The sequence below is a fragment of the Pseudoliparis swirei genome, chromosome 23 (assembly GCF_029220125.1).
Source record: "Pseudoliparis swirei isolate HS2019 ecotype Mariana Trench chromosome 23, NWPU_hadal_v1, whole genome shotgun sequence".
Classification (NCBI taxonomy): Eukaryota; Metazoa; Chordata; class Actinopteri; order Perciformes; family Liparidae; genus Pseudoliparis; species Pseudoliparis swirei.
Genome location: NC_079410.1, coordinates 8,153,549 through 8,180,328, shown reverse-complemented (window position 1 = coordinate 8,180,328; position 26,780 = coordinate 8,153,549). Strand labels below are relative to the sequence as shown.

Genomic DNA, 26,780 nt, shown 5'->3' with positions numbered 1-26,780 from the left:
ATCCTGTAAATAATAAATTAGTTTTGAAGAAATAAACGTGTCCATGCTGTCCAGCAAAACACGATATGAGATGAGCTTTTTGTATATGGTTTTAAGATAAGAATGTATAGACGAAAAATATATTATAAATTTCACTTAAAATACACTGCTGCTTACTTTTTAAAATGTATTTGCACAATGTTACAAAAACGTGTTCAATATGTATCCCGAAAAAAATGCGTCAATTTGAAACGATTGTAACCGGAGATCGTGCTTTTATTATTGTGACTGATTTGACACGAGCTGATTGGTTTGGTTATTTTTTTTACAGCAAAAGAGGAAGTTGCGAATTGATCCCCGCAACCAGCGAGCTAGCTGTATCCTCGAGCCGCCCTAAGCCCTGAGGAGCAGAATAACAGGAACGAGCGCGCACTGTGTTTTACATTTTGTCTATTTTTTTAATCACGTGTCAGATGTATAACTTAAGTGTGCATGTGCACCCGCTGTGAAAATACAAACGGTAAAGACGAGTTGTCTTGACAACCGGCCACAGAATGATGTATGTTTGACAGCTAGCTAACTAGCTAACATAAGTGTGTCTTCATCCTTCTGGAGGAGCTAGTAGCGAGTTAGCCATCCGCTGCAACGTTAGCAGCTGGGGAACTTCGCTCCGGACCGCTTGACACAGAAAGCTAATTAACGTTGCACGTTTCTCCCGAGTTGGAGCCGGTGTTCGCTAACGGTTAGATGGTCCACGTTTAACTGAACGGGAGATGCAATCACAACAACAATAATGCTGATAACTGACCAACCCGCGATGATTCAGTCTGATGCCGAACTAGGTAACTTTGGCGAAAACGCATTTTATTCGAGCGAGGTGTAAGTTAAATTAACCGTGTTAAACGTTGTTATTGGAGGCGAAGTCAACGAGAAGCTCGCTTGGTGGTGTGTTTCGTGTCGACCCGAGCGGGAGGGCAGACCACGATGAGCCCCCTCTGCGGTTACGTTAGCCAGCAACACCTTAGCTAACGTTAGCTGCAGAACGGACGAGCCAGAGAGCTCATGTTGTCGTATTTCTGTGATTAATCCGAGAACAAGTAAACTGAAGAAAGCATCTCGGTCAACTAAACATGGTAAGTATCTTTTTTTCCCCCTCAACGTGTTATTTGGCTACGCTAGTTATTCACGTGTCGTCCTGTCTTTCTTGCTAACAGCTAACGCGGGTGCATAAGGGATTGTTTCATATATTTGAACAGGAATATCCAAAGTTATATCTATGAGTTCACGTGTAGTTACTGGTGGTAACAAGTGTTTGGTTTTATGCATTTAATGTCCTCCGTGCAATATAACGGTTTATGAGAGGCCAGGTAACGCTATTTCACGGGATGTGACAGCTCATTAAGCCATTTCACTGCACAAGACGCCCATCTTGCAAAACAGAACATTTGCTGCGACGAGTGAGCCTCGGCAAGTTGTGGCTTATTTGAGGAATTCAGACATGCCTGCCACAGGAGCTGCTCTTAAAAATCTCGATTTGCTATCTTGTTTATACTAGGCAGGGCCTACTTCTCCCACCTGACGTTTTGTCATAACGCGAATGCAATTGTTTAAATTATGACTATTGTTGACCTGTATGACAAATACCTGTATGGAATTAGCTTGCAACCCTCAATGCTGAACGGATCTATATAGGAAAGTCAGTTCGCAGTTGTGAACTTTAAAAGGGCCAATCGGTGTAAATTGTGTTTTTCATGAAACTATGCCAGTACATACACAAACAAATCAGATATTCGTATATTGATTTCTTGTTCGTAAAGATGTGTTTTTAGTCGCTTATGATTGGTCTTTATTTGGGCATCTGTTGTGCATGACAACTGAACTGTGTCTGCCAAACTGACAGATAGTAGTCAGTGGGAATTCTGTGATGCTAATGGGTAGATGATTGGGGAAAAAAATATAACATTCACAGGTTTTGGATTTTGCATATTGTCAAATGTTTTGTTCTCAACCTTTTTTGGCATCTGATAGGCTTCAGAGGAGGCATCATTGCGTGCGCTGGAGAGCCTTATGACGGAGTTCTTTCACAGCTGCACAACCAATGAGCGAAAGAGAGAAATAGGTAAGTGTGGCCTTGAAAACCTTGTCAAACATTTATGTTTTTTTCCAATCTGATGCTCTCTCAAATTATGTTGGCAATTGACACATTAGCCTGACCAAGTCCTGATCCCCCTATACCATGTACTGGACACTGCCATATACTCTAACATAGGTTTCGTCGTCACTGTAGAGTATTTAATGTGACCTGAAGTCATTTGCTTTCTATTAAAAGTATTTCTTGCGTCACTTGTTATACACTTCCTGTGTTGTGGCGCATTACTTTCAGTCCGTCTGTAAGTGAACTACTTCAATGTCATGTACCTCTGTCATGTCGACTTCCTTTTTTCTGCAGAAGAGCTGCTGAATAACTTTGCACAGCAGACTGAAGCATGGCGCCAGTGTTTGTTCTTTCTCTCCAATACTCAGAATGAATATGTAATGATGTACAGCCTAACAGTATTTGAAGTAAGTCCTTGCAGTAGGAGATTCATATTTTTTGTTCATAGCACTGCCTAGAGTTTTGTATACTTTAAAAATATAAGAACAAAGAAAGGTATTGTTTTAAAGGGACTGAGAACATAATTTGTTTTACGCTGTACTTGTTTCCTCATTCCTTTAATTCTGCAAAACAAGTTAGCTAAGAACTGGCACAAAATATTGTCTGGATAAACTTGAAGTCTCTTTCAGACGCAGCTTTGACCACTGATTGTTCCCTTTTACTTCCAGAACCTGGTGAACAAGATGTGGATCGGTGTTGCTTCACAAGACAAGATGGAGATTCGCAGCTGTCTGCCCAAACTCCTCCTTGCTCAGCACAAAACGGTGCCATTTTTTATCCGAAACAAACTGTGCAAAGTCATTGTGGACATTGGTCGCCAAGACTGGCCAATGTTTTACCATGATTTCTTCACAAACACCCTTCAGGTAAGCCCTGCTGATGTCATTTCTGCTATTGAAAGATTAAGTGTACATATCAATCATCAGTAAATGGGTGCTTTTTTATATGTTCTTAAATACAAAAAAAATCGACGAAGACACAAAAGCCACATTTTAAAACAACAAATTAACAAAATCATAGCTTCCGTTGGACTAAACAAATAGTTTTCTGTTAATGGGAAGATGCTATAAATACGTGTCCCTCTCATATTGTAAATGCTTAAAGCAAATTTGAGCAATTTGGGCCAATTTGTGTGAAGAAATGTTTATTGTGTGGCATGTAAAGTATTTTTTTTAAATGTTTCTCTCGGAGTGGGCAACATTCAGTAATCTTTATTGGTGGAGCTAATGTCTGTTCATCTCTTGTAAACCACAGTTGATCCAGTCCCCAGCTCTCGCTTCATTGGGGTTGATGATGTTGAAAACCACGTCAGAAGAACTTGCGTGTCCTCGAGAAGACCTGAGTGTCGCCAGGAAAGATGAGTTGCGTAAACTTCTGCTAGCGCAGGTACCGACGGTGCTTGGACTGTTGACTGGTGAGAACAACCTTTAATACTTTGTGCACAAGGGATTTCCCAATGTATTTTTATTCTTCTCCCAGTTGTAATTGCTGATAGGTCAATTGTAGTGACTGTGCAGAACTACTGGTTGATGCATGCACATGGCTGTTTGTAACTGAAGTCTGAGTTAACAGTGTAAGGGATGTAAAGGATAGCCTGAATACAAATCCAATGTTGAGACTATTTTGGTCGATAACTTTCCCTATATATGTAGATAATTGGGTTTTGGTCACGTCTTGTTTTTCAGGCATTCTGGAGAACTATTGGGACAAACACAGTGTCATAGCATCCACCCCTCCTCCCTCGCCCACCTCAGGGGAAAGTGGTGAGTAAATTGTCCATTAGTAAGTTAAAACTGCAAAAACATGTTTGGAATGTTGTGATGATTATTGAATAGTTTTGCTTATTTGAATTTTCTAACTTTGATGACTGCAAGCATTTCATGGAGAGGTTTGTTGTGTGTTAACCTGACCTTTTTGTGTGTGTTCAATCCATCAGTGGAATTGCTGGGCAGTTTGTTTCAGGACAGTCGGTACTCAAAGCTGCTTTGCCAGCCCATGGCAACATTGGACAATGAGAGTCAGCAGCTCTGTTGTCTTGTTTTGGAGTGTTTGGCTCACCTGTTCAGCTGGATCCCTCTGTCCACGAGCATCACACCCACCCTGCTGGCATCCATTTTTCATTTTGCACGTTTTGGTTGTGATCTTCGGACAAAGGCCAAGCCAGGATCCTTCATCTCCTCAAACTGCTGCTCTAATGGTCAGCTTAATCCTGGGAATATGCCACCAGCACCGAACGGAGGGGGGCGAAACGGACAGCAGAGCGAGGGCAACAAGGTGGATCGTGCCCGGCTTGGTGTATACGCCATGACCTGTATCAACGAGCTTGTGTCAAAGAACTGTGTTCCACTGGATTTTGAAGAGTACCTGTTGCGCATGTTCCAGCAGACCTTCTTTCTCCTGCAGAGACTGACGCGAGAGAATAACTCTCATACAGTCAAGAGCCGCCTGCAAGAACTTGATGAGAGGTATGGCTCAAACCATTAGTTTATTATGTATGCATACACAAGGCATGCAGACCCCGGAGTGTATTCTATCATGGCAATGTCACCATGAGGTCTGCAATTAGTCATATTGACTTTTGTTGTACTCAAAGCTAATTTGCAGTCAAAAGTTACAGTTTTATTTCTTGGAGCATCTCTTAAAAATTCCGTTTGTTTCATCACTGCTTCTCTTTCTCTGTGTCTGTGTGTCTGTATATGTATGCATGTATGTATATATATATACACACACACAGGCGATCCCAGACATAAGTCATCAAGCATGTATCACTTCAGCTGTGCCATCTCAATAATTGTTAAACACGCTGGCTGTTTTCATGCGCGGTGTTGCCGTGTGTGCCGACACACGAGCTGCATTTTCTGTTCTCAATATGGAAATTAGGGCCAGGGTAATGAAACATTTGCTGACTAGGCACCGAGCCTTGATTTATATTATCAACCCACATATACTCTGGGAAGGCTACCTGACTTTAATGTTTTATTTGGTCAATGTTTTCTCTTTCATCTTGCAGTTACTTGGAAAAGTTCACAGATTTCCTGCGCCTGTTTGTCAGTGTTCACTTGAGGCGAATTGAGTCCAGTCCTCAATTTCCAATCGTAGAGTTCCTTGGCCTGCTTTTCAAGTTCACCTTCAACCAGGTAATGATAATTGTGTCAAGCAGTTGCTAATTTAGTAGTTTATTGCTACAGGTGTCTTGAAAAATTGTTTTAACAGATTACAATACCTGCTTCTCATTGGTTCAACAGCCTACCCATGAAGGCTACTTTGCCTGTTTGGATATTTGGAGTGTCTTTTTGGATTTTTTAACAACCAAAACCAAAGACAGACTCGCTGACCGGGAAATTGTTCTAAATAGGTAAGTCGTGCATATGCATTGAAGTGTATAAAATGCCTTATTTGCGTTATTAATTTGTTGATACTTTTTTTTATGATGAGATTTTTATATATATATATATATTTATTTGTGGTTGGACAGGTACAAAGATGCCATAGGTCTTTTGTTAAGGGAAGTTCTGAATCGCATTCAGTTCAGATACAATCAGGCCCAGTTAGAAGAGTTGGATGATGAGACTCTGGATGACGACGTAAGAACAATTTTCATATATTTCAGTTGCACATTTCTTCCTTTTTATGCATGTTTCGTGTCTCTGCGGTTCCTTGAACTCGATAGTAAAAGATGATCATATTTATTTACATATTAGCCTCTTTAAGATGGACAGACATTACAAAGGCCTTTATCACCACTCCAAAGTCTGTATATTCTTTTTGTTTGGTAACTATAGCAACAGACCGAGTGGCAAAGGTACCTGCGTCAGAGTCTGGAGGTGGTTGCCAAAGTGATGGAGCTGCTCCCATCCCATGCATTCTCTACTTTGGTAAGAGACCCGTTTTGCTGAGACCGTGACAGTTTGTAAGTTGTTTAGGCATATTAAAGTGGACTTCATTTGCATATTATCATCTTTGAATTCCAGCTGTTGCACATAAACTGCAGAAGTGAATTTACTTATCTGACCTGGAACATTATTTGCTGGGTGCTTAATATGTTTGGTGTCTGCATGAATGCCGACAACAATAAAACGCAACATCTGGGTAGGCACTGTAACTTTCCAAATCATTAAAAGGATAGCTTAGATTTTTTAAGGGAGTACTTATCCCCAGACGGTATTTTACCTATTGTAGATTGCGATCAGCACCCCTAGTTTGGAGGGCCGACAGGAGTACCGCCAACACACTAGCAAAGCAATGTACTGCTGTGGACGGGGTCATGGTCAACATTTAAAATGTATTAATCTGCGTCGTGTGTTGACAGGTGACCTGCCCTGTCGGTATCATGCCTCTGTTAATCATTTGTCTACATACCCTTAGAAATGCATAGTCTATAATCTTGTTCTGTATATTAGTTATTAAAAAACCATACACACACACAGCAATCACTTCCCCCGCCACTGTTTGTGTCGCTGTTTCAGCCTTCAGTTAAAAATGTATTGAAAAAAGATCGATGTAATCGTCTCAAAACGTGTTTTTAATCTAAAGAAATCTCCTGCTTCAATTCTTATTTGCTTGCGTCCAGCGTTTCAAAATGATGTTCACTGTTTGCTCTCCAGCGTGGCGCCACAAACACACAAAGCTCCTATAACTGTGAATGCGTAATATTATTTAGTATTTATTATCTTAGTTTTTTATAAAAAGTAAAAATGTAATTCTGTTAAATATTATTCCATGAGTTAGTCTGGAACCATTTTCTCAAAATCCCTTATGTCTTGGGTGTTAGGTGTTTGTATGTATATAGTATAAAGTAGCATCTAAACCAATTAAAGAATATACAAAAACAGGTTCACATGGCGCTTGATTTTATTAGCTATCAAGATATATTTTTGGATTTATCAGAAGCGGCGTCATCCTTATTCCTCTTTTCTCTCTCTAGTTTCCAGTCCTCCAAGATAACCTGGACGTATACCTGGGTTTGCAGCAGTTTATTGTCACCACTGGCTCAAGTGAGTCTTTTTTTGTCTTTTTGATGAATTATAATAAATATATTATAGTAAAATGTTTTCATTGATCCGTCACATTGTTCTTCTTTCAGGTCGGAGGCTTAATGTCTCAGCAGAGAATGATTGCCGTCGACTTCATTGTTCTCTCAGGGACCTCAGCTCTCTACTTCAAGCGGTCGGGCGCTTGGCGGAGCATTTCACCGGGGAGGTTTTTGCTGCACGTTTCAATGACGCCCTGGCAGTGGTGGAGAGGTCGGTGCTCTCATACTCATCCCACATATTAATAAGTGGTTGTTATAAATACATCATGAGTTCATTTTTAAATATGTTTTTCATAGTACACAAGCTAATGATTATTTTCATTGTTGAGAAATCTGATTATTTTCACAATTAATTTATTGTTTGGTCTATAAATTGTGAAAAATGTATCCCAAATGAAATTTTAAAATGTGAATTTTTAGTCAAAGATATCCAGTTAACTATCATAAAATATCTTCACATTTTAGAAGCTGGATTCAGAGAATTATGGCTTTCTTTCTTGTGTCTGAAAGCAATACATTGATTATCAAAATAGTCAACAGTTAACTCAATGGCGAGTAATCATTTAATACATTCTGCAGTCAATAATGAATCTTGACTAACTCTAAGTTGGTTGGTTTCTGTTTTCCTATTAAAATATATTCATTGTGTCTCATACTATCCCAAGTGGTATACATTTACAAAAAATAAGTGGTGGTGTTGATTTTCAATTTACTGTTACTCCATTAACGAGGAAATTATCACCATGTGTTTCTTTTTCAAGGTTGGTCGAAGTGACTTGCTACGGCTCTCGGACAAGCCTTTATGACCTGGAGACCGCTGTGCCTTCTGTGCTCAAGCCAGACCTCATTGACGTGTGAGTATCACATGTTTAGAGCCGACCCCGACACGGATGTCACACTATTTGTACACAAGTTCTTATTACAAGGTGACACTGTTCTGTTATCAAATGCTCTTTGCACCATAACTGACTCAATTATAGATGAATGGAGAGTTTGAATAAATATACACTCTTACCAGATGTTTTCCCCCACATTAACAAAAGTCACTGCAAAGCCGTTCTGGCTGTTCGCTCAATGTTGGTGGAGTTACCTCCCGTTCATTGCAGTGAGAGCTACTGTTTTACACAATCAACTACGGAACAATTGTATTTCTGTGACTGACTCCAGACCAGTCTTTATGTAATTGTAATGTTAGGCTTCAGGGCTTATTAGAAATGAATAACAAACCTAATGAATACAACCATATACTGAACACATCACAAGTAATTTTGGAAATTAAAATTTGGAAAAAAAAAGGTTACACTCGGTAAAGAAAGAAGAAGCAAGTATGTTTTATTGCGTTCATCGTATCATGTTCTAACTGTGTGTGTGTGTGTGTGTGTTTTATTTATTGCAGACATGCACAGGCCCTTTCTGCTTTGCAGGCCTACTCTCATTGGCTGGCACAGTTCTACAGTGAGGTCCACAGTCAGAACCAGAGCCAGTTCATGAACCTCATCACATCTACAATAGATGCCAGTAGCCCACTCATCACAACAAAGGTAGCTTGCTTCAATATCATTAATGTAGAATCTCTTATTTGGATAAATAAAGACATTAAAATATTTTTATCTGAAGACAAATCTAAGTGCAGTTAGCGGATACTTGATGTAAAACAAAATGGTTGGTTTCATGTTGAGTGGTTCATCAAGGAGGAAGTATGATTTGGGAAATATTAACCAACATTTAAAACCTTGTATCTCATGTTCTCAGGAGCTTCTTATTGTGTTTACATTTAATGTTATTTATCTGGCATTTTGCCTTAATATTAATTTTGCTTGAGTGTTATTGTTAGGTGCAATTTCATTCAATCACATCTTGTACATGGCGGTGTAATTAGTGTGATAAAATATTCATCATTTCTTCCACCTACTGTGTGATGTTAATAATGCAAGCAAATAGTTTAGAACATTGGGGAAGGAAGATGTGACCATGTTAGTGACAAGAGAAATGACATGGTGAGTGTAACCAATCGGTTTGTCTTTATTTCCAGGTACCTGACAAGCTGATGCTCTCAGCATGCCATCTGATGGTCTCCATCACCTCGACAGTGCGGCCTGTGTTTTTGGTCACTTTGCCAGCTGTTCGGAACATCTTCAACCTCATTACGTCAGAAAATCAGACCCGCAGACTTCCCCAAGAGGTAAATATTCGTTGCTTTTGTTTTGCATGTGATATGTTGTCATGTAATGGATTTATTCGGTATTGCAACTTTGAATTTAAATAGTTTTCCCTCAAAGTTGGAAGTTCTTAAAATGTCCTTAATAGAAGTAGAATTTAAGCAATTACTCTTTGTATGTTTGTGTGTACACAGGAACACAGGTTAGTGTGTCGGGCTTTGTCCAACATGCTGCTTCTCCCGTGGCCAAATTTACCAGAGAGTGAGCAGCAGTGGCAAACGCGCTCCAGCAACCATGCCAGCCTATTGGCAGCACTCACTCGAGAATATAAGGGAATAAGAGGGACAGTGAACATTACTCCACGGCAACCCGATCTGGATAACAGTGAGTTTTTAAAAAGAATTCTTGCTCTGTTTTTTATATTTGTACTGGCAGCCCTTTTCTCACCCTGCCATTGTTTTGACCCGCTCTAAAGAGTGTTCTCTGACCGTCTTGTTTCTCCTCCAGTGAAAGCAGTGATGCAACAGACACTGCCTGTGCTTCGCGATATAGTGGACAGCGTCTCTGGGGAATCCACCAAATCACGTCAGATCTGTTACCAGAGTCTTCAGGAGTCGGTCCAAGTGTCCCTCAGCCTCTTCCCAGTGTTTATTCAGCAGCCAGGTCAGTGTCTCTCCTTCCCAGTGTGGTTATCCGTCTACAGTTTGTTATGTCTCTGATCTCAGTGTGAAGATTATCCAACCACATGGGAAGAGATATTACTCAGCATTCTAGCAGCACATGCATTGTGATAAAGAACAGATACACACCATTTTATATTCTTAAAGTCCCATTGATTATGTAAAATACAATATTTATCATGTTTAGTACAAAGATCCATATTCTGTTTGCATATAAATAATTGATAGCACTAAATTAAATTAATAATACATATGTATACAAGTATAAATATTTTGTAAATGTCTCTTTTTTTTAATCCTGGAGACCTCAACAAGCTTGGTCACAAGAGGTTGACTGGCCAGCTTTTTAATTGTCACTTCTCTTTCCCAGATGTGACAGATGAGATGTTGGCCTTCTTCTTGACGCTATTTCAGGCTTTAAGAGTCCAGATGGGTGTTGCCTTCACAGGACAGATCATTCACACTTTCCTCAGCATGTTCACCAGGTAGTATTCCCCCCTGTCTTGATGACTAAAGGTTTAAATGGCATTGGGGGGGGGGCGGGGGGGAACCCTGAGAATGCCGCTATCACCATATCACACTAATTCATGTAATGTCCCTTGTTTGTGCTCCAGGGAACAGCTGGCAGCCAGTATTTTGCAAGAGGGCAGTGCCGGGTGTCGAGTGGTACAGAAGTTCCTGAAAATCCTACAGGTGGTGGTGCAAGAGCCCGGTCAAGCGTTCAAGCCCTTCCTTCCCAGCATCCTCTCCTTGTGCATGGAGCAGGTTTACCCGGTTGTGGCAGAGGTCAGTTGCATAAAGATTCATTCTGGAGTTTATTTTTGCATATGCTACAAAGTCTACCTAGTGTAACGCATCGATAATTGGTCAGTAGAAGAAATGTATTTTTAAATGATGTAATTTCTCAATTTGTTATATATTTTTTTATAGCATTCATCAAATATCCTGGAAAAAAGTTGTTCATTTATTCCCTTGTTGTCGATAGCGGTCTTCCCCAGACGTCAAGGCAGAGCTGTTTGAGTTGCTATACCAAATACTTCACCAAAACTGGAGGTACTTCTTTAAAACGTCAGTCTTAACAAGTGTCCAAAGAGGAGCCGCTGAAGATACCATGGAAAATGAGGCCCAGTTCACAGCTGCCATGCAGGTGTGTGTGTGTATGCATGCATGTGTTGTAATAATCGTCATACCATTTTAATATCATTGTTAATTCTATCCACTTCATTTCCTGACTTTTGCTGCAATGTCTTTCACAGGCTTTTGGACAGTCTTTCCTGCAGCCTGACATCCACATCTTCAAGCAGAATATCTGTTATTTGGAGTCACTCAACAGCAAGCACAAGTTGTATCACAGAGTAAGTTGAGCTTTTATGTCAGTATCTTTTGTTTTTAGAGGTGAAGCATGTCCTGGAACGGAGTTCACTCGCGTTACAATTCTGAATTGAACTCATTCTGCTTTACCAGCCTGCAGATTGTTCCCTCGTCTGCCTTGCACCAAATCTCAGAACCCATGAACATAATTAAACTCCTGCATGATGAAAGTATTCAATCAACTGTTTCGATAAAGACCTGTATCCACATGCGTGTATTTATTGAGAACAACAGTAAGTGCTCATAACCAATGTATACACTTCATTGTCATTACTTTATTGCACTTCAGAAGCTTTTCCGGACCTCGATGCTCTTCCACTTCATCAACGTGCTGCTGCAGGTCCTTCTTCACAAAAGTCACGACCTTCTTCAGGAGGAAATCACCCTGGCTATTTACAACATGGCCTCTGTCGACTTTGATGCCTTCTACTCGGCCTTCATGCCAGAGTTCCTCAACGGCTGCCAGGGTGTGGACTCCAGCCAACGAGCGGTTCTAGCGCGAAACTTCAAGCTTGAACGGGTAAGAATTTTATTTTTTAATTAACATTGTCTTTTTTTTCTTCACTTTACTGAAATCACAGCTTAAATGCGTATGCAGTGAGCCTATGGTTCTATTTAAAAACAAATTTAATGTAAATCTATATTTCTAATTAAATGAGCGGGCAAACAAACACTTATTTGTGTGTGCGAGTCGATTAACCTTTATTAATAGGCAGCAACATCTGGGTCTGAAATTAAAGCCATCGGGAGACACCTCCAGAAAAAAGTCTGATTGAGTAGAAGTCGATGAGAAAATGACAATACTTCTCTCTGGATTTATTGCCTAAATAAACCCTGATTTTATTTTCTCGATCGCTAGTTTCAATTCTTCTTCAATACGGCATGATGTTCATTTTGGTTCTGGTTGCAAAATACCAAAATGGCGACGAACAAAATGCCGAACTCCTGGCGTCAAAGCGGTCGTGCGCAAACCGATGAGTGACGTGTGTTGAATGTTAATTTGGTTTTATTTGTAAATTAATATTCCTGTTCAACTTTTCTCTTCTTTCTCAAGGACTTGCCGTCGTTCACTCAAAGCGTGCATAGACTGGTGAATGACCTCCGCTACTACAGACTGTGTAACAGTAGCCTGCCGACGGGCACCATCAAGCTATAGCACAGTGACTGCTTGAAGCACTCCACACGTCAACTCTGATCTTCAAGGACTGCCTGTGCCGACCACTTTGCCCAACACTCTTTCTCCGATCCGGCGTTGCTCCACCTTTTCAAAGCAATAGGAAGGAACAACACGCATCGTATTGTCAAGAAATTGGAGGTTGAGGATGCTGCTGATGTATTTCTTTGGTCTCTACTGTAGAAGGATGGCGCTTTTTTTAATATTTTTTTTTTTATAAAATAAATATTAAAGCGTCCTCCTAATGTGTTGCCAATGATATTTTTGGCAATAAATGAAACCTGGTCTGCAGTTGGCTTTTGCCCGGACCCTGAGCCGTCTGAGCCAGGCCTTCTTTCCCACGCGTCGGTAACAACGCTGGGACTGAGCACTTTCAACTCATTTTGAGTTTTTTTAAATGTCTGCTTTTATTCATTTTGCCTTCAATTTTTTCATCTCCAAAGGAGACGGATTCTCAACTTAAGATCTTTCATATCATTCCATTCTGATAAAGAGAAAAACTTGCTTGATTAATAAAGTGCTTTTTTAGTAAAACATTCAGGTATTGATTAATTCAAGTTTATATTGATATGTGCCCCACTTTTGCAGTGTTGTCACAGTATTGCTTGAAAGAATAATGGTTGTATAAAGAGATTTCAGACTTTTCTGTAAGTTTCCACTGTTTTGCTTTACACTTGTCTGTGGCTTCTTTTTGATATCCCTTTTAACTTATATGCTACTATATCTATTTATTTTATTTTCCCGGGATCTTTGAAAACACATGCACCGATAATCAAATAGTTAGTTTGAGTCTTTACGGAACTAATGTATAATACAAAGCATATTGATATGAAGCATGTGATGAATGCTGTGAGGTCGTAGGCTGCTGGAGATACGGAGCTTCAACAAAGGAACAATCTAACATCTTCAGTCGGTGAAGCAACTCCACAAACTCCACATTATGAGATGCATCATCTTTCCTGTAGGTTGAACTCTGAGGATCGGAGCTTTAATATAGGTGTCTGTTGCTGTGATGATTTTAGATGTTTAAGGTTCCACCGTGTTATTTTGGCTGCTGTCTTAATGCTGAATGCAAATGTTGGTTCAGTTATGTTAATCGAAAATGCAAAGTGAACTTATTACATTTAAAAAACAGGCTGCAGGTTTGCGTGGCGGCACAACCTACAGGTGAACAGAACTAATCGATTTGATAGCTGGACTTGCCCAGTGTGATTAGAGCTCGTTTTGGGCTCCAAATCTCATGTTTCTGCTAATTATTTACTAGTTATGTCTTTCATGGAGAATATATTGGAAGAAGATGGAGGGGGCCGTTCACCGATCAGAAGATCAGGGGTTCGATCCCTGGCTCCTCCGGTCCTCGTGGGAGATACTCATGCCCAAATTGCGCCCATATGGTTCAATTCCGTTTATTATGTATTGTCTGATATCACAAATTACAAATTTGCCTCAAAGGGCTTTACAATCTGTACACACACGACATGGACAGAAGCAATGGGTGGATATGACAGATTGTATGAATAGTCGGTAGTAGTCATGGACCACGATCCAGACCTCCACAATCCATCAGGCAGATGGAGAGGAGTGGGCGGGGCATTTGTGAAGTCACAAAGACTGGAGAGGAAGCCGAGTTAATAAAGTACAATGGAGAGATGTAACTTCAGTTAAGGTGGAAACATGCAGACACACCCTGCACTATGTCGTCAGTGTATGAATGTGTGTCTGTGAATGGGTGAATCTACGAATCTACTGTGAAAGAGTAGAAAGGCTCCATCTAAATGCAGGTCCATTGTTCATTGTGGGGGGTTCGGCTTACATTTGGTGCCGTTTGAACATTCCAGACGTTCAATGCATCAAAAATGAACCCACAATGTAAGTCTTTTTAAATGTTATGTCTTCTGTATCTGTCAGTGCTGAGACAATAACCAACACATCTGCTTTACAAACTGTGAGTGGAGTTGGGAGTGTTTCTAAAAAAACATGTTGAGTTGCATTGTGGGAAATGTAGGATTCATTATAGTTTTGGAGCTGAAGATAAGAGGTTCTATAACCTTGATTTTGGTTTCTTGCAAGTCCACCAACTTCATGAACATGTGGTTTTAATGTGAAGCTTAAGTTTGGATATGATGTGGAACTTTAATAAGGCTCTCAAAGTGCATAATGGGTACACGTGATATATATGTCTGAATTATGGGTCAGTGCTGGAATATGTTTGGTTGTATTTGTTTGTGCAGGACGAGCAGGACAACATCTGGCTTCACTGGAGTTAAACGTGTTTGAGCCGGAGGGTAACTTGGCAGACTCGGGGATGACTCGTGAGTTTGATTGAGACGGGCTGACTTCCACCGCGAGAGGCTGACACGGCGCACCATGGTCCTGCTGCAGCGCGGCGGCGTGAAGAGAATCCTCCAACACTTTTATTCCGGGAATCATGGAAACACCAAAAGTCTGCTGCCTGCTGCAGACGGAGCTGCGGGCCGCAGGAGAAACTCAAGTAAGTGACTGGATGTGTATCAACTGTCAGTCTGCACAGATCTTCTCTTCTCTTCTCTTCCTCACATTGTGCCACTTTTCTCTTCCTCAATGGACTACATAACACTGTGACGTTTTCATTTTGAAACGTACCGATTAATCCCAAAACTTTCTCAGTGTTGAGCATGCAAAGATGACGTGCATGAAGATTTAAATGTTTGATGTTGAACATTATCAACACTTTCTTTGCGCCAAAAGGGGGATGTGCCCAAACAAATGCGCTTGCCAAACTCCTGGGCTCATGAACTTAGACTGGAGGGTCAGGGGGACACGATATGCTGGTGAAACGGTGACCTGAATGTCTGAAGATTTGGGGTCATAGTTTTTTATTGCGTGTTTTCGTATGTTCCTCCCGTGGCACAAAGACTCAAGGGAAAGCAGCAATGTAGCTACTCAACGATTCTTCCTGCTTTAGTGTTTGAAGCGCGATGCCCGCACACTGAGCTCCTCCTCGTGGCGGGTCACGTGTGTAATTGATTGCATGCAGTCGTTCATTGGCTCCTGTTGCAGCTGCGGTTCTGTGCGGAACAATTATTTTTTGTAAATACAACAATATCTAATGTGCCCATTTCGTGTTGCTCTCAGAGGGTACAGCTGTGTTTGGAAACCGATGTGTGTGTATGTTTGAGTGTGTGTGTGCGTTGGATGTCCCCCTGCATGTTGCTGACTTTGAGTAAATATTTGTCCTCTTCCTTGTAGGCTTGCACTTTTTACTCCACTGTGTATTTGACTTACTTTGTAGAATTAGATTGTTAATAACCTCCAAAATACAAATCAACTATAAGCTGATGCATTGTTTAAGATGAAGCTATACCCCAAAGCATATCAAATAGCTGAAATGATATTCGCAAAAGGTACACATGAATGCTTAAAACTTAGAATATATAGTTTTCTAGATTTGGCCTTAGTGCTTTTAAGTATATTGCATTGCCAATATGTATATGTCGTGTTTTTACATTAAAGTGTTCCTACTTTGTCTGGTGTCCCAGCAGCTGTCCCAGACGTAAGGGAGCGGACTCTTATTGCTGTAAAGCCAGATGGAGTTCAGCGTCGTCTTGTCGGACAGATCATGCAGCGGTTTGAGCAGCGCGGCTTTAAGCTGGTTGGACTGAAAATGTTGCAGGTAAAGAAGTCTGGAATAAATGTTTGGTTCTGTTAGGGTGGTGTTTTCTCCGTTTAATTTCTAACTTTCTCTGTCGGGAAGGTGTCTGATGATCTTCTGTCTCAGCACTACTGTGAACTGAGGACTAAACCCTTCTACCCCAGCCTGCTGCATTACATGACCTCAGGCCCTGTTGTTGCCATGGTGAGGGTGTCTCTATACTCCTGTATTGAATTATTCCTAAAAACATTTTTTATGAATGATAGAATATCATATATATCAAAATACACAGTATTTCTGCTTCCAATTGGTCCATGTCTCGAATATCCTGTTTTTGTGTTTGCTTATGTGGGTTCTTTTATTTTCATCGAGGTGTGGGAAGGGCACAAGGTAGTCCAGACGTCACGGACAATGGTGGGCCATACGAACCCAGCGGAGGCCCTGGCAGGCACAGTCAGAGGAGATTTCAGCTTTCACGTCAGCAGGTAACATGCCATTTGATCTCATTTCGGGTAAAGTAAGTTTCAGGGTTGAACGACAACCTCGTGACACCGCCACCTTCTGGATATTGCATGTGCTTTTTCTGTGTCTGAGGTAAAACATGAATGTGTGTCGGTCATTTAAAGGAATGTGGTTCATGCCAGTGATTCACCGGAAGGGGCACAGAGGGAGATCCAGCTGTGGTTTCAGAGAAAGGAGCTCCTGAACTGGGACTGCTGTGACCAGACCATCACCTGTGAGCTGTGAAGATGCAAAGATCCTCAAAGGTCTGTCTCTTGTGACAGTCATTCAAAAAGTCATTTTCAGTGTTCAAATAATTTACCTCAAAGTGCATGGAGAGTCACAAAGATGGATGTTTAAACAAATGTGGCCGAGTGTTATTTGTTTTCATAAATCAAGCTATATTAGCAAGGACACACATAAATGCATCGCTGTGACCTGCTTCATTGAACAGTGAAGGAGGAGATTGGCCTTTGGTGTCATGGGGAGTTGTGTGTAGTAATCGGACAGATGCATTTTATTAATATATGCAAAACATTGAGGTGGAGCCATAGTGGGTTAACTTAATTAAATGTGAATGACAGATGCATGAATTGTGACCTAATATACAGCTGACATATATGCACATGACTCAAAGCAGGGCTAACATTAATGTTAAATATGATTTTAGTACTATCAAGCAATAAAGACGAGCTGATTTGACAAGTTTTCATTGGTTCATGACGTTCACCCTCCAGCTGCTCTGTCTGATGGCCGTGCACAACTCCACGAGGCAATATTGCAAAAATTATATAGAAATTATGTCTGAGTTGTTTTTGGAAATAATAAGGACACTAAAAACATTTTCGCAAAGTGTTGAACTATGTATGTAATTATTCTACGTGACTGAAATTGTGTGAATTGTATGTAAACAAGTATATTTCTGTGATTGAAATTGTAAAGTAATCCTCCTACCTCTGTTAAAAAGAATAAATTAATTAAATAAGTGAGGGAGCAGTTGCAAGTACACAACTAGTTGACATGGAAATAGTTCATAGTCGAGCCACAATCCAATAATCCATGTTTACACTCGAACATTCAACCTCTGGTCAATGTTATTTGTTAAATGTGCTGTTGCTGTCTGTTAAAACATTTAAGGATCATGATGATGATTTACCTTCGCCTGTTTTTAATGAAACATGAATGATTCAGATGTCATGTATGTTGACATCTTCAGTGTCACTTTTTAAAAATGTTTCATACAGTTGAAAAAAACGACTTCAAATATGTGTATAGATTTTAAATTATTTTGATTATAAAATGGAATATACAAAGAAAGGTAGCAGTCAATTCATAGATATGGTACAAAAATACACATGTTTTAAATGTGTTACTGTTGTGTGTACATTATGTTCTGATAGACTCTAAAGCTGAAGTCACAAAGACAAATCCAGCATCAGAAACATGTTAGTCTCCATAAAACATCATACAAAGAGTCAAACTGAAATTGTGTAATCTTCATGTAACAGTTCAATGTGTATTTGGTCTTAACTCGGATACATATGCAAGCAAATATCTTTTAAAAATAATAGAAATGTTGACGATACTAAATCATAAAAATTTTTAACCAAATTCCCTTTTCTTGTAGCTCAAAAAGCAGTTTCAGTCCATTGTTAACGAAGAACTCTAATCATAAGAATGTTATTAGGTTTATGTTTTCTCCAATATTGCCTAAATAAAGGATGATAGAAATATTGAAATAGTAAAAAGTATAATGTTACCAAATGGTAAGAATAGTAAAACATTTAAATAATAATAATTAAAAACATGTAAAAATCAAAAACAGTATTATCAGTGAGTGAGCTTAACTTTCAACACAGCTTGCTCATGCTGATAAATCTGTAACACAAAGATACAACATGATTAAATATTAAAATCCACCTGTAACATCATGTTCCAGCATCAAGCTGTATATGCAATATCACAGTTATCTCCAAAGATCGGTGTGTCGGTGAATGTTGGAGAGCTCCGTCACATCGAGTCTTCCTCTGAATTCAAGCCAATCTTCAGCTTCTGCCTCTCCATCACCTTCTCTAGTTCAGTAGATTTGTGCACATCCTGAGTAGGATACAAGATCAAATGTATTTTAACAAAGAAATATTAATATTCATTGTTAAACTCCTTTAGTACCAAACGAAGAACATGAGAGCTATCTCGTAATTAACAACTGTAACATCTAAAGCTCTGCAACGATGAGCTCTTTTGGAACTGATGTGTATTTTGTGGTTTTTGAAAAGCAAATACTATTTTGTCAATGTAGGTGACAGTGTATTAAAATGACAAGTCTGTGCATAAGTCAAGGCTGAGCAAACAACTCATGCATAACCTCACATAAACACAGACACACACACACGCACACAAAAAACCTGGACAAACCTGGAGAAGGGCCTTCTGCACCATAATTTGGCTGTAGACTCTTGCACCTTCCTCTGGTGCCACCGCGCGGAGCTCCTCCTTTTTTAGGGAAAAAATCTGCGCTCCATTTAAAATGCCCAGACCCTGAACTGTCCTGAAAGAGGCGGAAGAAGCAACACAGTCAGTATACGTGTCCGTTCAGCTTAAAAGAGCTATCATTGTCAAACGTTCACCTATAAACTGGATATGAGTGCTTTCGTCCGATAGAAGAAGCCAGTTGTATGAATTGAAATAATCTAAAAAGGACATGTAAACTTCTCTTAAGAGTCCTTTTCCTGATGTAAGAGTGTCCTCAATGTCCAGTATCAGTCGTGTTTCTGAGCCCCAGTCTCTTTAGAAGACCTCTCATGCAGTCGGCCCTGAGCACTCCGGCTTCTGCCTGCCTCCCTTCAGCTATTTGGCTTGGGTCTCCTCTATAACCGGTTATAAGTTCCTTAGTAACTTTAAGTTGCAATACATAAACATAGCCAGGACATTTGATGGCGCTATTGTGCACTAAATGAAATCAGCTGCTCGTGCCGCATGTGTAATGCAACAGACTGTTTCGATGTCTTTGATTTAATTCCCTCATTGTTCGCAGCACCTCTGAGGTTGTGCAAATTCATGATCAAATAGTGCACTATTACCACATTGCACAGACGTAGCAGATGAGGAGGCGTGGTCATTCAGGAGCCGACTGGATTGTAAGGGACGGAGTCCGCAGACCATCATGCATCAAGCCCTCTGAGGCTAATTTGTGATAATGGGCTATACAGAAATAAACTGAATTGAGCACTCACGTGTCAAATAATCCCCCCTCAAACAACTTGGTAAGATGTGGCTATAAATTAACGTATACGTTGTATAAACTAGGCTTCTACCAGGGTTGTGTCTGCGCTTCCTCTAGCAGAGCACACTCACTGTGGACTGAAGCCCTTGGTGGTCAGCCAGGCCGCCACCTCGGCCGACGTTGAGCGGTAGTTCAGGGGAGAAGTGTCGGCTGTGCGGGAGACCGCCGTCGGACGGACTGGGGCTCTTTTCTCAGATAACCGCTGAACAAGCTCATCATTTATCATCAGGACTGCAAAGACAATACAGACAACACATCATTTGTTATCAAAGCGTTATATTGTGCTCAAACCCCAGACTTGAGTTGTGTTTAGAATGATAAAATGGGACAGGGATGTCTATGTGTACAGATTGTAAAGCACTCTGAGACCAATTAGTAATTTGTGAAAATGGGCTATACAAATAAACTGAATTGAATTGAATAAAAGTGCATGGAAGGTGTTAACATGTCAAATGACTTTTAGACACACCACATAGAAAGAGGTCTGTATGTGGCCAGTTATCAGTTGCTAATGCAATTTACGAGACAAAATACTATTGTGTGAAAGAGATCATCTGACATGGGATATGAGGGACCAGCGGTGGAGCATGGCACTCGGCGTCTTCCTCATTAAAATGAATACATCCAAATGCTGAGAAAGAGCTCTCTGTGCGCTGGAGAGTCCTTTATAGCACTTAAGTGACAGAAGAGAGACGGCGCTAACTGCACTGCGGTTATATGGTGAAAGAACTTAAGAAGTTTGTGAATTTGATATTCTATCAAGTCCCTCTCGTGTTTGTACACATTGATGATTTCAACATGTATGTGCATGGTACCTCGGTCATTGTCTTCTCCCTGCATTGATGGTAAAAACATGCTCTGTGGTCGCATTGGGCTTATAGGACTGGGCCCAACTGGGCTTGATGGAGCATATGAGAAGAACTTTGGAGGGGAGACGGGCATTTTCTGTTATGGAAACGAAGGAATGAATAAAAACTGTGAGATTGTCTGAAGCACTGACACAAACAACAGTGCTCTGTGTGTGTGTGTGTGTGTGTGTTGTGTGTGTACTTGTACCTTTGACTGACTGTGCACCGCTGGGCTCTCCCTCTCAGGGTTATTCAGAGCGGACAGAGGCTCCAGGATATTAGAGGGGACGAATCCTATCTGGTCGAAGCGATTTTGACACTTCCACCATTTATTTGACATATTAATGACCTAAAAAAGAAAAGATCAGTCAAGTGTTGTGATACATTTGGAGAATACATCTACTTTTACAGGTGGGTAGCAAATTCTAACTATGGATATGTACCTCTAGTGTTTCTCCTTGGAGCACGGAGAGCTCGCTGCTGTTTCTAGCCACAAAGTCATAACTGCAGCAGTAAAGCCTCTCGCCCTCTGGAGGGAGCTCATTCCCATCTCTGAAATAGAAATGGTATTTAAAAGATATGCAACTTGTTAAAAAAACAAAAAACATTAACAAAGTGGAGTCAGATGTCAGTAATATTAATCACTAATTTAATAAATAATTATTGTGAATGCAGTATACTGTCGATTGTGGACATTTGGGACTGGATTAAGTTGGCATTATTATCACATAATTCCACCTGGTTCTGTAATGCTTTTTCCGAGGCCTACAGACTTACACTTCATTATTGCCTTGACCAGGAAGCTCCGCTGTCTGTTGAACTTGGTCCTGTAAACTTCTACTTTCCCTCAAAGCGTCTTGTTTGTGCTGTGACTCGATGGGATCTTCGAAAAGATGACCTGTTGAATCATAGGCCTGAGGCATCCACCCATCCAGGAAGACAGGCGAGTATGGAGGTACAGACACATTAAGGTGCGCACTGAAAAGAGGACACGAGCAGTTTGTTAGTGCAACACTCTCACACCAAGATGTGCACACACATACACATGCACACACACATACCAGGGTGAAGTCCAGTTGGCCCCTAATGAAGTCCACAGGGTCTTTTCCTCTGCAATCAGATGCTCCTGGAGCAGTAAAACTGCACCACTGGTCATAGCAGGACTGACCACCGATGCTCCTAAAGCTGGCCCTCCAGTGGTTTGCATCATCTGTAAAAGAGAGGGTTGCTTGAGTTAGTATCACAGATAGAGAGAGATATCATGTACTAAGAGAAACAAAAAGAACGACTCACCAGTTTAAGAGGCACAAAGATCCGATGCAGCAGCTCTGGTGCATAAGGCGATACAATGGCTGACTTGAGACGGTCCTAAATAAACCAGCAAAATGGATAATTTAACTTTGTCATTTTCAGAGGTTTTATCAAAATGTGCTTTTACATTTACATTTCCAGAGTTGATGGATGCTCTATTATAACTAGTTTAATCTCACCAGCAGACTGAGGGAGTACTTGATTTTCTGAAAGAGGTCCACGAATTCTTCCGCTGACGGAGGGCAAGCTTTCAGGGCCAACAAACCATCTGCACACAGGAGCACAACCACAGCTCCAACTCAACAGCATACCCATAACTCATGCATTATTAACAGCAAACGCATAACTCCACCCCGATCAGTTGTTATTGTGCATGCATTGATTAGAACTTGATATTAGCTTGTGGCATTACCATTTGTTGCATTATTTAATTATCTAGAACAAGTTGCTGCCAAGTGTAAAAGCATTTAGTTTACACCTTTAAGATAAGCGGCGCTTGTTCCAGAAAGTACTCCCACAAAACAAAGACAGTGGTGGTGACTAACAACAATCTTCTATTTCATTATTAATACATGCATACGTGCATTGTATTTCTTTTATTTAGACCACCCTAATCAAACCATGACTACAGTAGAGAGTTTGGATGGAAGGACCCCTCTCACCCTCGTGGTCCGTCTTCTTCTTGCTCTTTCTGCTTTTCTTCTCCCCCCTCTGGTTGAGAACGATCTGGGCCTCAACCGTCTGCTGCAAGCGGGCCATGAACCGCTCCACGTCGTCAAAGCAGTGGTTCATAAACTCCTGAAGAACAATACTGTATGTTAACCATTTACCAGAGCGACTTACAAAAAGTTAAAGTTCATATTACTAGCCATTTAAAATGTTATATTAGTGGGTTAAACAACATACAAGGAGGTGAATCTGAAAAATGTGTCATTTCCATGGATTCTATTTACAAACCAATGCAATAGCCCTTTAATCAGTAAATGTGTAATGGTTATATTGTTAAATATTTGAGTGTATGAAAGAGGCATTGATACGTGTGCAATGTTCTCGGGTATTCCTCTTATGTTGTCTTACTGGAACACCACAGCCACTGAATGTCTTATCTTATGAATGTGAATGTCGTATGGACAACTTTTCAGATCAGTGATTAAGAACCTTGTTCCAAACACCGCCCAAACCAAATAGGTTAACTCTGTTTACTTTTAGTTCGTTTTTTGTTAATGTGTAATATGTATTATGGTTGCTATGTTTTATATATAAAATATTGTTTATATTGTTTGCTTCTATGATGTGTACATCTGTTTTGTTGATGTAGTCTTAATATTTACATTTACAACAACAGCATCGCCACGAACTACAGCTTTAAATAGTGCTCCAGTGCTGAGGTCCTGGATGCATTAGATTGTAAAATAGATCACATGGCGATCTGAGCTCATGATGTGCTGGACAACTCAAACCTCCAGCTGAGCCTCTGCCTCTCACTCAGGAAGAAATCAAATCCCCTCTTTCATATCTGTTACAGGCTCTTGTTAAATTAAATAGTGTACAATTAATTATTCCACATTGTATAGCATTTTATAGCAATTCTTTTTCTAATAATTAGATAATTAATAATACAATTACTAATTATTTTTCTTCCAATAAGTTTTAACGTGGCGATGTCAGGGCTGCTAGAAGTTGATTCATTACTTGTCATATCTGTGAACAGAGAAAAGTCAATTAAAGGTCTTGAATAATGTCAATTTTGTTTGAATTAGTTTATATCTTGCATTAAATAATTAACACTAACATATTTTTATAACGACATAAAAAACAGAGTGTGCTCACTCGCTGTGAGCGCTGCTCGTGCAGACAGCATTTAACGGAGCGGAGCAGCGCATGCGCTCTGATCGCTCTTTTAATGAAGTATCGATACTAAAAATATGCTAAATCACATCGTGTTTAACGTACGGGTACTTTGTTAGTATCGCTACACCGTGCAGCGTGACAGCAGCAGATGTAGCGGGCTAACATTCAAGCTAACCTAACTTCCCAAACGCTGTCGACATCTGAACGCTGATTGGCCGAGACGCGACACGTCCCATCAAAGATGTTCTATTGCGAAGAGCACCACTTCACATTTTCTCCGCGTCTCACTGCAATCTCAACGGCAGCGGGCCAGGTGAAAAAAATAATAAATTGGAACGCGTCTCTGGTATTGTTCAGAGGGCCGGTCCAAATGTGGAGGCGGGCCGTAGTTTGGGGACCACTGGTTATAAGTATGCTAAATATATACATTTTCAACATATATTTGATTTAGATATAATCACTGCTGTCATGTTTCTTCTGGTGTATAGACACAAGTTGCTTTATTGATTAAACATAGATACATTATGTCATATAAATATGGGACAAAAAAATAATAGTAATAATAAGCTATTCTTGATTATTTGTAAGCTTTATACATAAACCCTTTAGTCAGTGTGCAAACATGCATTTACAAATGTATCAATCCAATTACTTACCAATTCTCTCTCTGCATTGAGGTGAGATGGATAGTTTGACTCCTCAATGGCACTTTTTTCTCAGCAGAGATAGAATCATGAAATGAAAGCAAAATTTGACAAAAACACAAAGCCAGCTGTATGATGTCACTAGCAAGAAGCAGGATATTGTGCCCAGAGAATAAACATTTGTTTTTGTGGCAACATTTAAAATCTATCTTCTCTGATTTTAAGGAGAGCATTTCTCCTTGAATTTAAGCCATGAGAAGCAACGTGATGTCAGCCTCATGTGGATCTGTTTGTATGGCATATTATCTTTTTGATTATTGAAATGTGTATGATGGAGACACACACATTAGACAGATGAATATACTTTACCTTTGTGAACATGTGTGTAAATGGGCAGGCCATCGGGAGGAGGCTTCTTCCCTGGCACTAACATAACTCGGACACCTGAATACTTTCCCGGGGCCACCGCAGGCGGTGTTGTATACATCTGCTCTGCGAGGATGCAGAGAGTAAAATCATGCATATACATAAAAAAAGGGGATAATGCTCATACTATAACAAACTTTAACGTAAATGGTTACCAGTATTTCACCTTTTATGTGATGGTTCCAACACCTCATTTCCTGTTTCCTGGGAAATGCATTTCTCCACTCTGCGTTATCTCATTATTACTTAATGAGAATCTTACCTTGCTTCTTAAATGCTTTTACTTTTCTAATTGGACTTGTCTATATGTTTGTCAATGTAAAGAAAATGATGAATGAGAGTTAATTATAATCACATTCCACGAGGTGATTGTAAGAATGCTGAGTATTCACACTCCTACCTTGACGAGCATGTGAGTGACACATGCGCACAACAAGAAAAACCACTGTCATTAGACGCATAGTATGCAGATGACACAACATGACACTTTAAAATTAAACTGTACGAGCTGAATACAAAAGGTCCTCACGAGTGTTTACTTTGCAAACACATTGGAGCTTAGATATATTAGACTTTGTAAAGCGACTTCGGGTATTTAGAGAAGCGCTATATAAGATTAAGATTAAAGATTATATGTCTTTCACTCATCGTCCTGCCTTCCCTCTGTCAGCCCTCGTCTGACAACATGTACTGTTCAAGCAGTGAATATGGCAGAAAATATTTAAATCATTTACAATTTCTCATAAAATGCTCAGAAAAAGCCCTACGCGCAATTAAAAATTATTAAATATTCTAACGTATCAAGGTGAAGTGAAGCTGCTTCAAAAGTCTCCTCTGAACACCATATTACTGACAAACTGTCCAGAGGTGTACTCTCAAACACACATAGACAGTCACAAACACACACACACACACACACACTCACACTCTGTTCGCATAAAGTAAACTCATAGAATCCAGACGCATCACTGTACCTTTTAGTGCGGTTTGAGTGTTTAAATCCGAGGCACAGAGACCAGCTCTCGTGCTGAGTTGCATGAGCTCTGAGTTCGGATACACAAGGACGTCCCACTTTCTTGAGATACGTAGAAACGAGAAAAACAAGTCTGGCTTTCTGTGTTGCATTCACTCCCTTTTTGATTCTCTGATACACAGACCAACACACACACACACACACCCACTTACTCACTCACATGCTGCTCCCTCCCATTCTGCTCTCTGCAGCTGAGCTTCTCTTTTCTAATGACAAGCATTTCATGCAACAACCGCCTGTGCCACAGGGCTAAAGTGACACATGATATTCCAGATAGGTATAAGGCAGTCTTCTTCAAACTTCCCACCTTTATACATCTGGGACATTAAGTTTCATTTTGAGACCAGGCCAAGATAAACTTCAGAGTTGAGACAGTTGAGTGACAAGTGTGTCACTCAAAATAAATTAAAGATGTGAATGCAGCTTTGGCACTTCCTCAAAGGAGACATGTTATGAGTTAATCAGCTTTACTGATTTGATTTTGATTAGAAAAGTAAATGACCGATGTAAGGAACACTGTGGTAGTTAAATTGCATAGAATGTCATTACTGGGATGTCTCAAGATTATAGAGTAAAGAAGAGTTTGTTTGCAACCAGCGACAGGAAGACAAGTCCATTCAATTACATCCGAGAAGGCGGTGAAGGATGTTGACAAAACATTACATATCTGGTTTCTGATCTTTTTCAGAGCACTGCTTCTGT

The 26,780-nt window shown here is 40.2% G+C and overlaps 3 protein-coding genes across 11 annotated transcripts; 2 read left to right on the top strand and 1 right to left on the bottom strand.

The window, feature by feature from the left end:
* Positions 1-349: 349 nt before the first annotated feature.
* On the top strand, positions 350-13,196 carry xpo6 (exportin 6). 2 transcript variants are annotated; one of them, XM_056407505.1, is made up of 24 exons: positions 353-1,112; positions 2,008-2,098; positions 2,429-2,541; positions 2,803-3,000; positions 3,389-3,548; positions 3,820-3,897; positions 4,071-4,599; positions 5,145-5,271; positions 5,380-5,489; positions 5,610-5,718; positions 5,917-6,009; positions 7,059-7,128; positions 7,218-7,377; positions 7,928-8,020; positions 8,563-8,707; positions 9,199-9,348; positions 9,520-9,709; positions 9,833-9,988; positions 10,376-10,490; positions 10,620-10,791; positions 10,991-11,152; positions 11,262-11,360; positions 11,666-11,896; positions 12,431-13,196. In XM_056407505.1, exons 1-24 carry the CDS (start codon positions 1,110-1,112, stop codon positions 12,530-12,532), a joined length of 3,456 nt encoding a protein of 1,151 aa, XP_056263480.1. In that variant the 5' UTR covers positions 353-1,109; the 3' UTR covers positions 12,533-13,196. The 2 variants fall into 2 exon arrangements, with proteins under 2 accessions (XP_056263481.1, XP_056263480.1); XM_056407506.1 differs by lacking the exons at positions 11,666-11,896; positions 12,431-13,196 and adding an exon at positions 11,470-11,659 and having other exon boundaries at positions 350-1,112.
* A 1,444-nt stretch (positions 13,197-14,640) lies between these two features.
* On the top strand, positions 14,641-17,668 carry nme4 (NME/NM23 nucleoside diphosphate kinase 4). 7 transcript variants are annotated; one of them, XM_056407720.1, is made up of 5 exons: positions 14,641-15,041; positions 16,072-16,202; positions 16,284-16,385; positions 16,554-16,666; positions 16,808-17,668. In XM_056407720.1, exons 1-5 carry the CDS (start codon positions 14,918-14,920, stop codon positions 16,926-16,928), a joined length of 591 nt encoding a protein of 196 aa, XP_056263695.1. In that variant the 5' UTR covers positions 14,641-14,917; the 3' UTR covers positions 16,929-17,668. The 7 variants fall into 7 exon arrangements, with proteins under 7 accessions (XP_056263695.1, XP_056263694.1, XP_056263701.1 ...); XM_056407719.1 differs by having other exon boundaries at positions 14,642-15,041; positions 16,069-16,202; XM_056407726.1 differs by lacking the exon at positions 14,641-15,041 and adding an exon at positions 15,415-15,619.
* A 278-nt stretch (positions 17,669-17,946) lies between these two features.
* Positions 17,947-26,128, bottom strand: eps8l1a (eps8 like 1a). 2 transcript variants are annotated; one of them, XM_056407717.1, is made up of 14 exons: positions 26,020-26,128; positions 24,989-25,111; positions 24,632-24,690; positions 22,787-22,922; positions 22,304-22,392; positions 22,107-22,181; positions 21,875-22,023; positions 21,591-21,791; positions 21,257-21,365; positions 21,022-21,162; positions 20,781-20,910; positions 20,037-20,196; positions 19,098-19,230; positions 17,947-18,779 (listed from the first exon to the last, which is right to left on the bottom strand). In XM_056407717.1, the coding sequence occupies exons 1-14, from the start codon at positions 26,081-26,083 to the stop codon at positions 18,693-18,695; spliced, it is 1,656 nt and encodes a 551-aa protein (XP_056263692.1). In that variant the 5' UTR covers positions 26,084-26,128; the 3' UTR covers positions 17,947-18,692. The 2 variants fall into 2 exon arrangements, with proteins under 2 accessions (XP_056263692.1, XP_056263693.1); XM_056407718.1 differs by having other exon boundaries at positions 24,989-25,106; positions 26,020-26,097.
* Between the last annotated feature and the right edge of the window lie 652 nt (positions 26,129-26,780).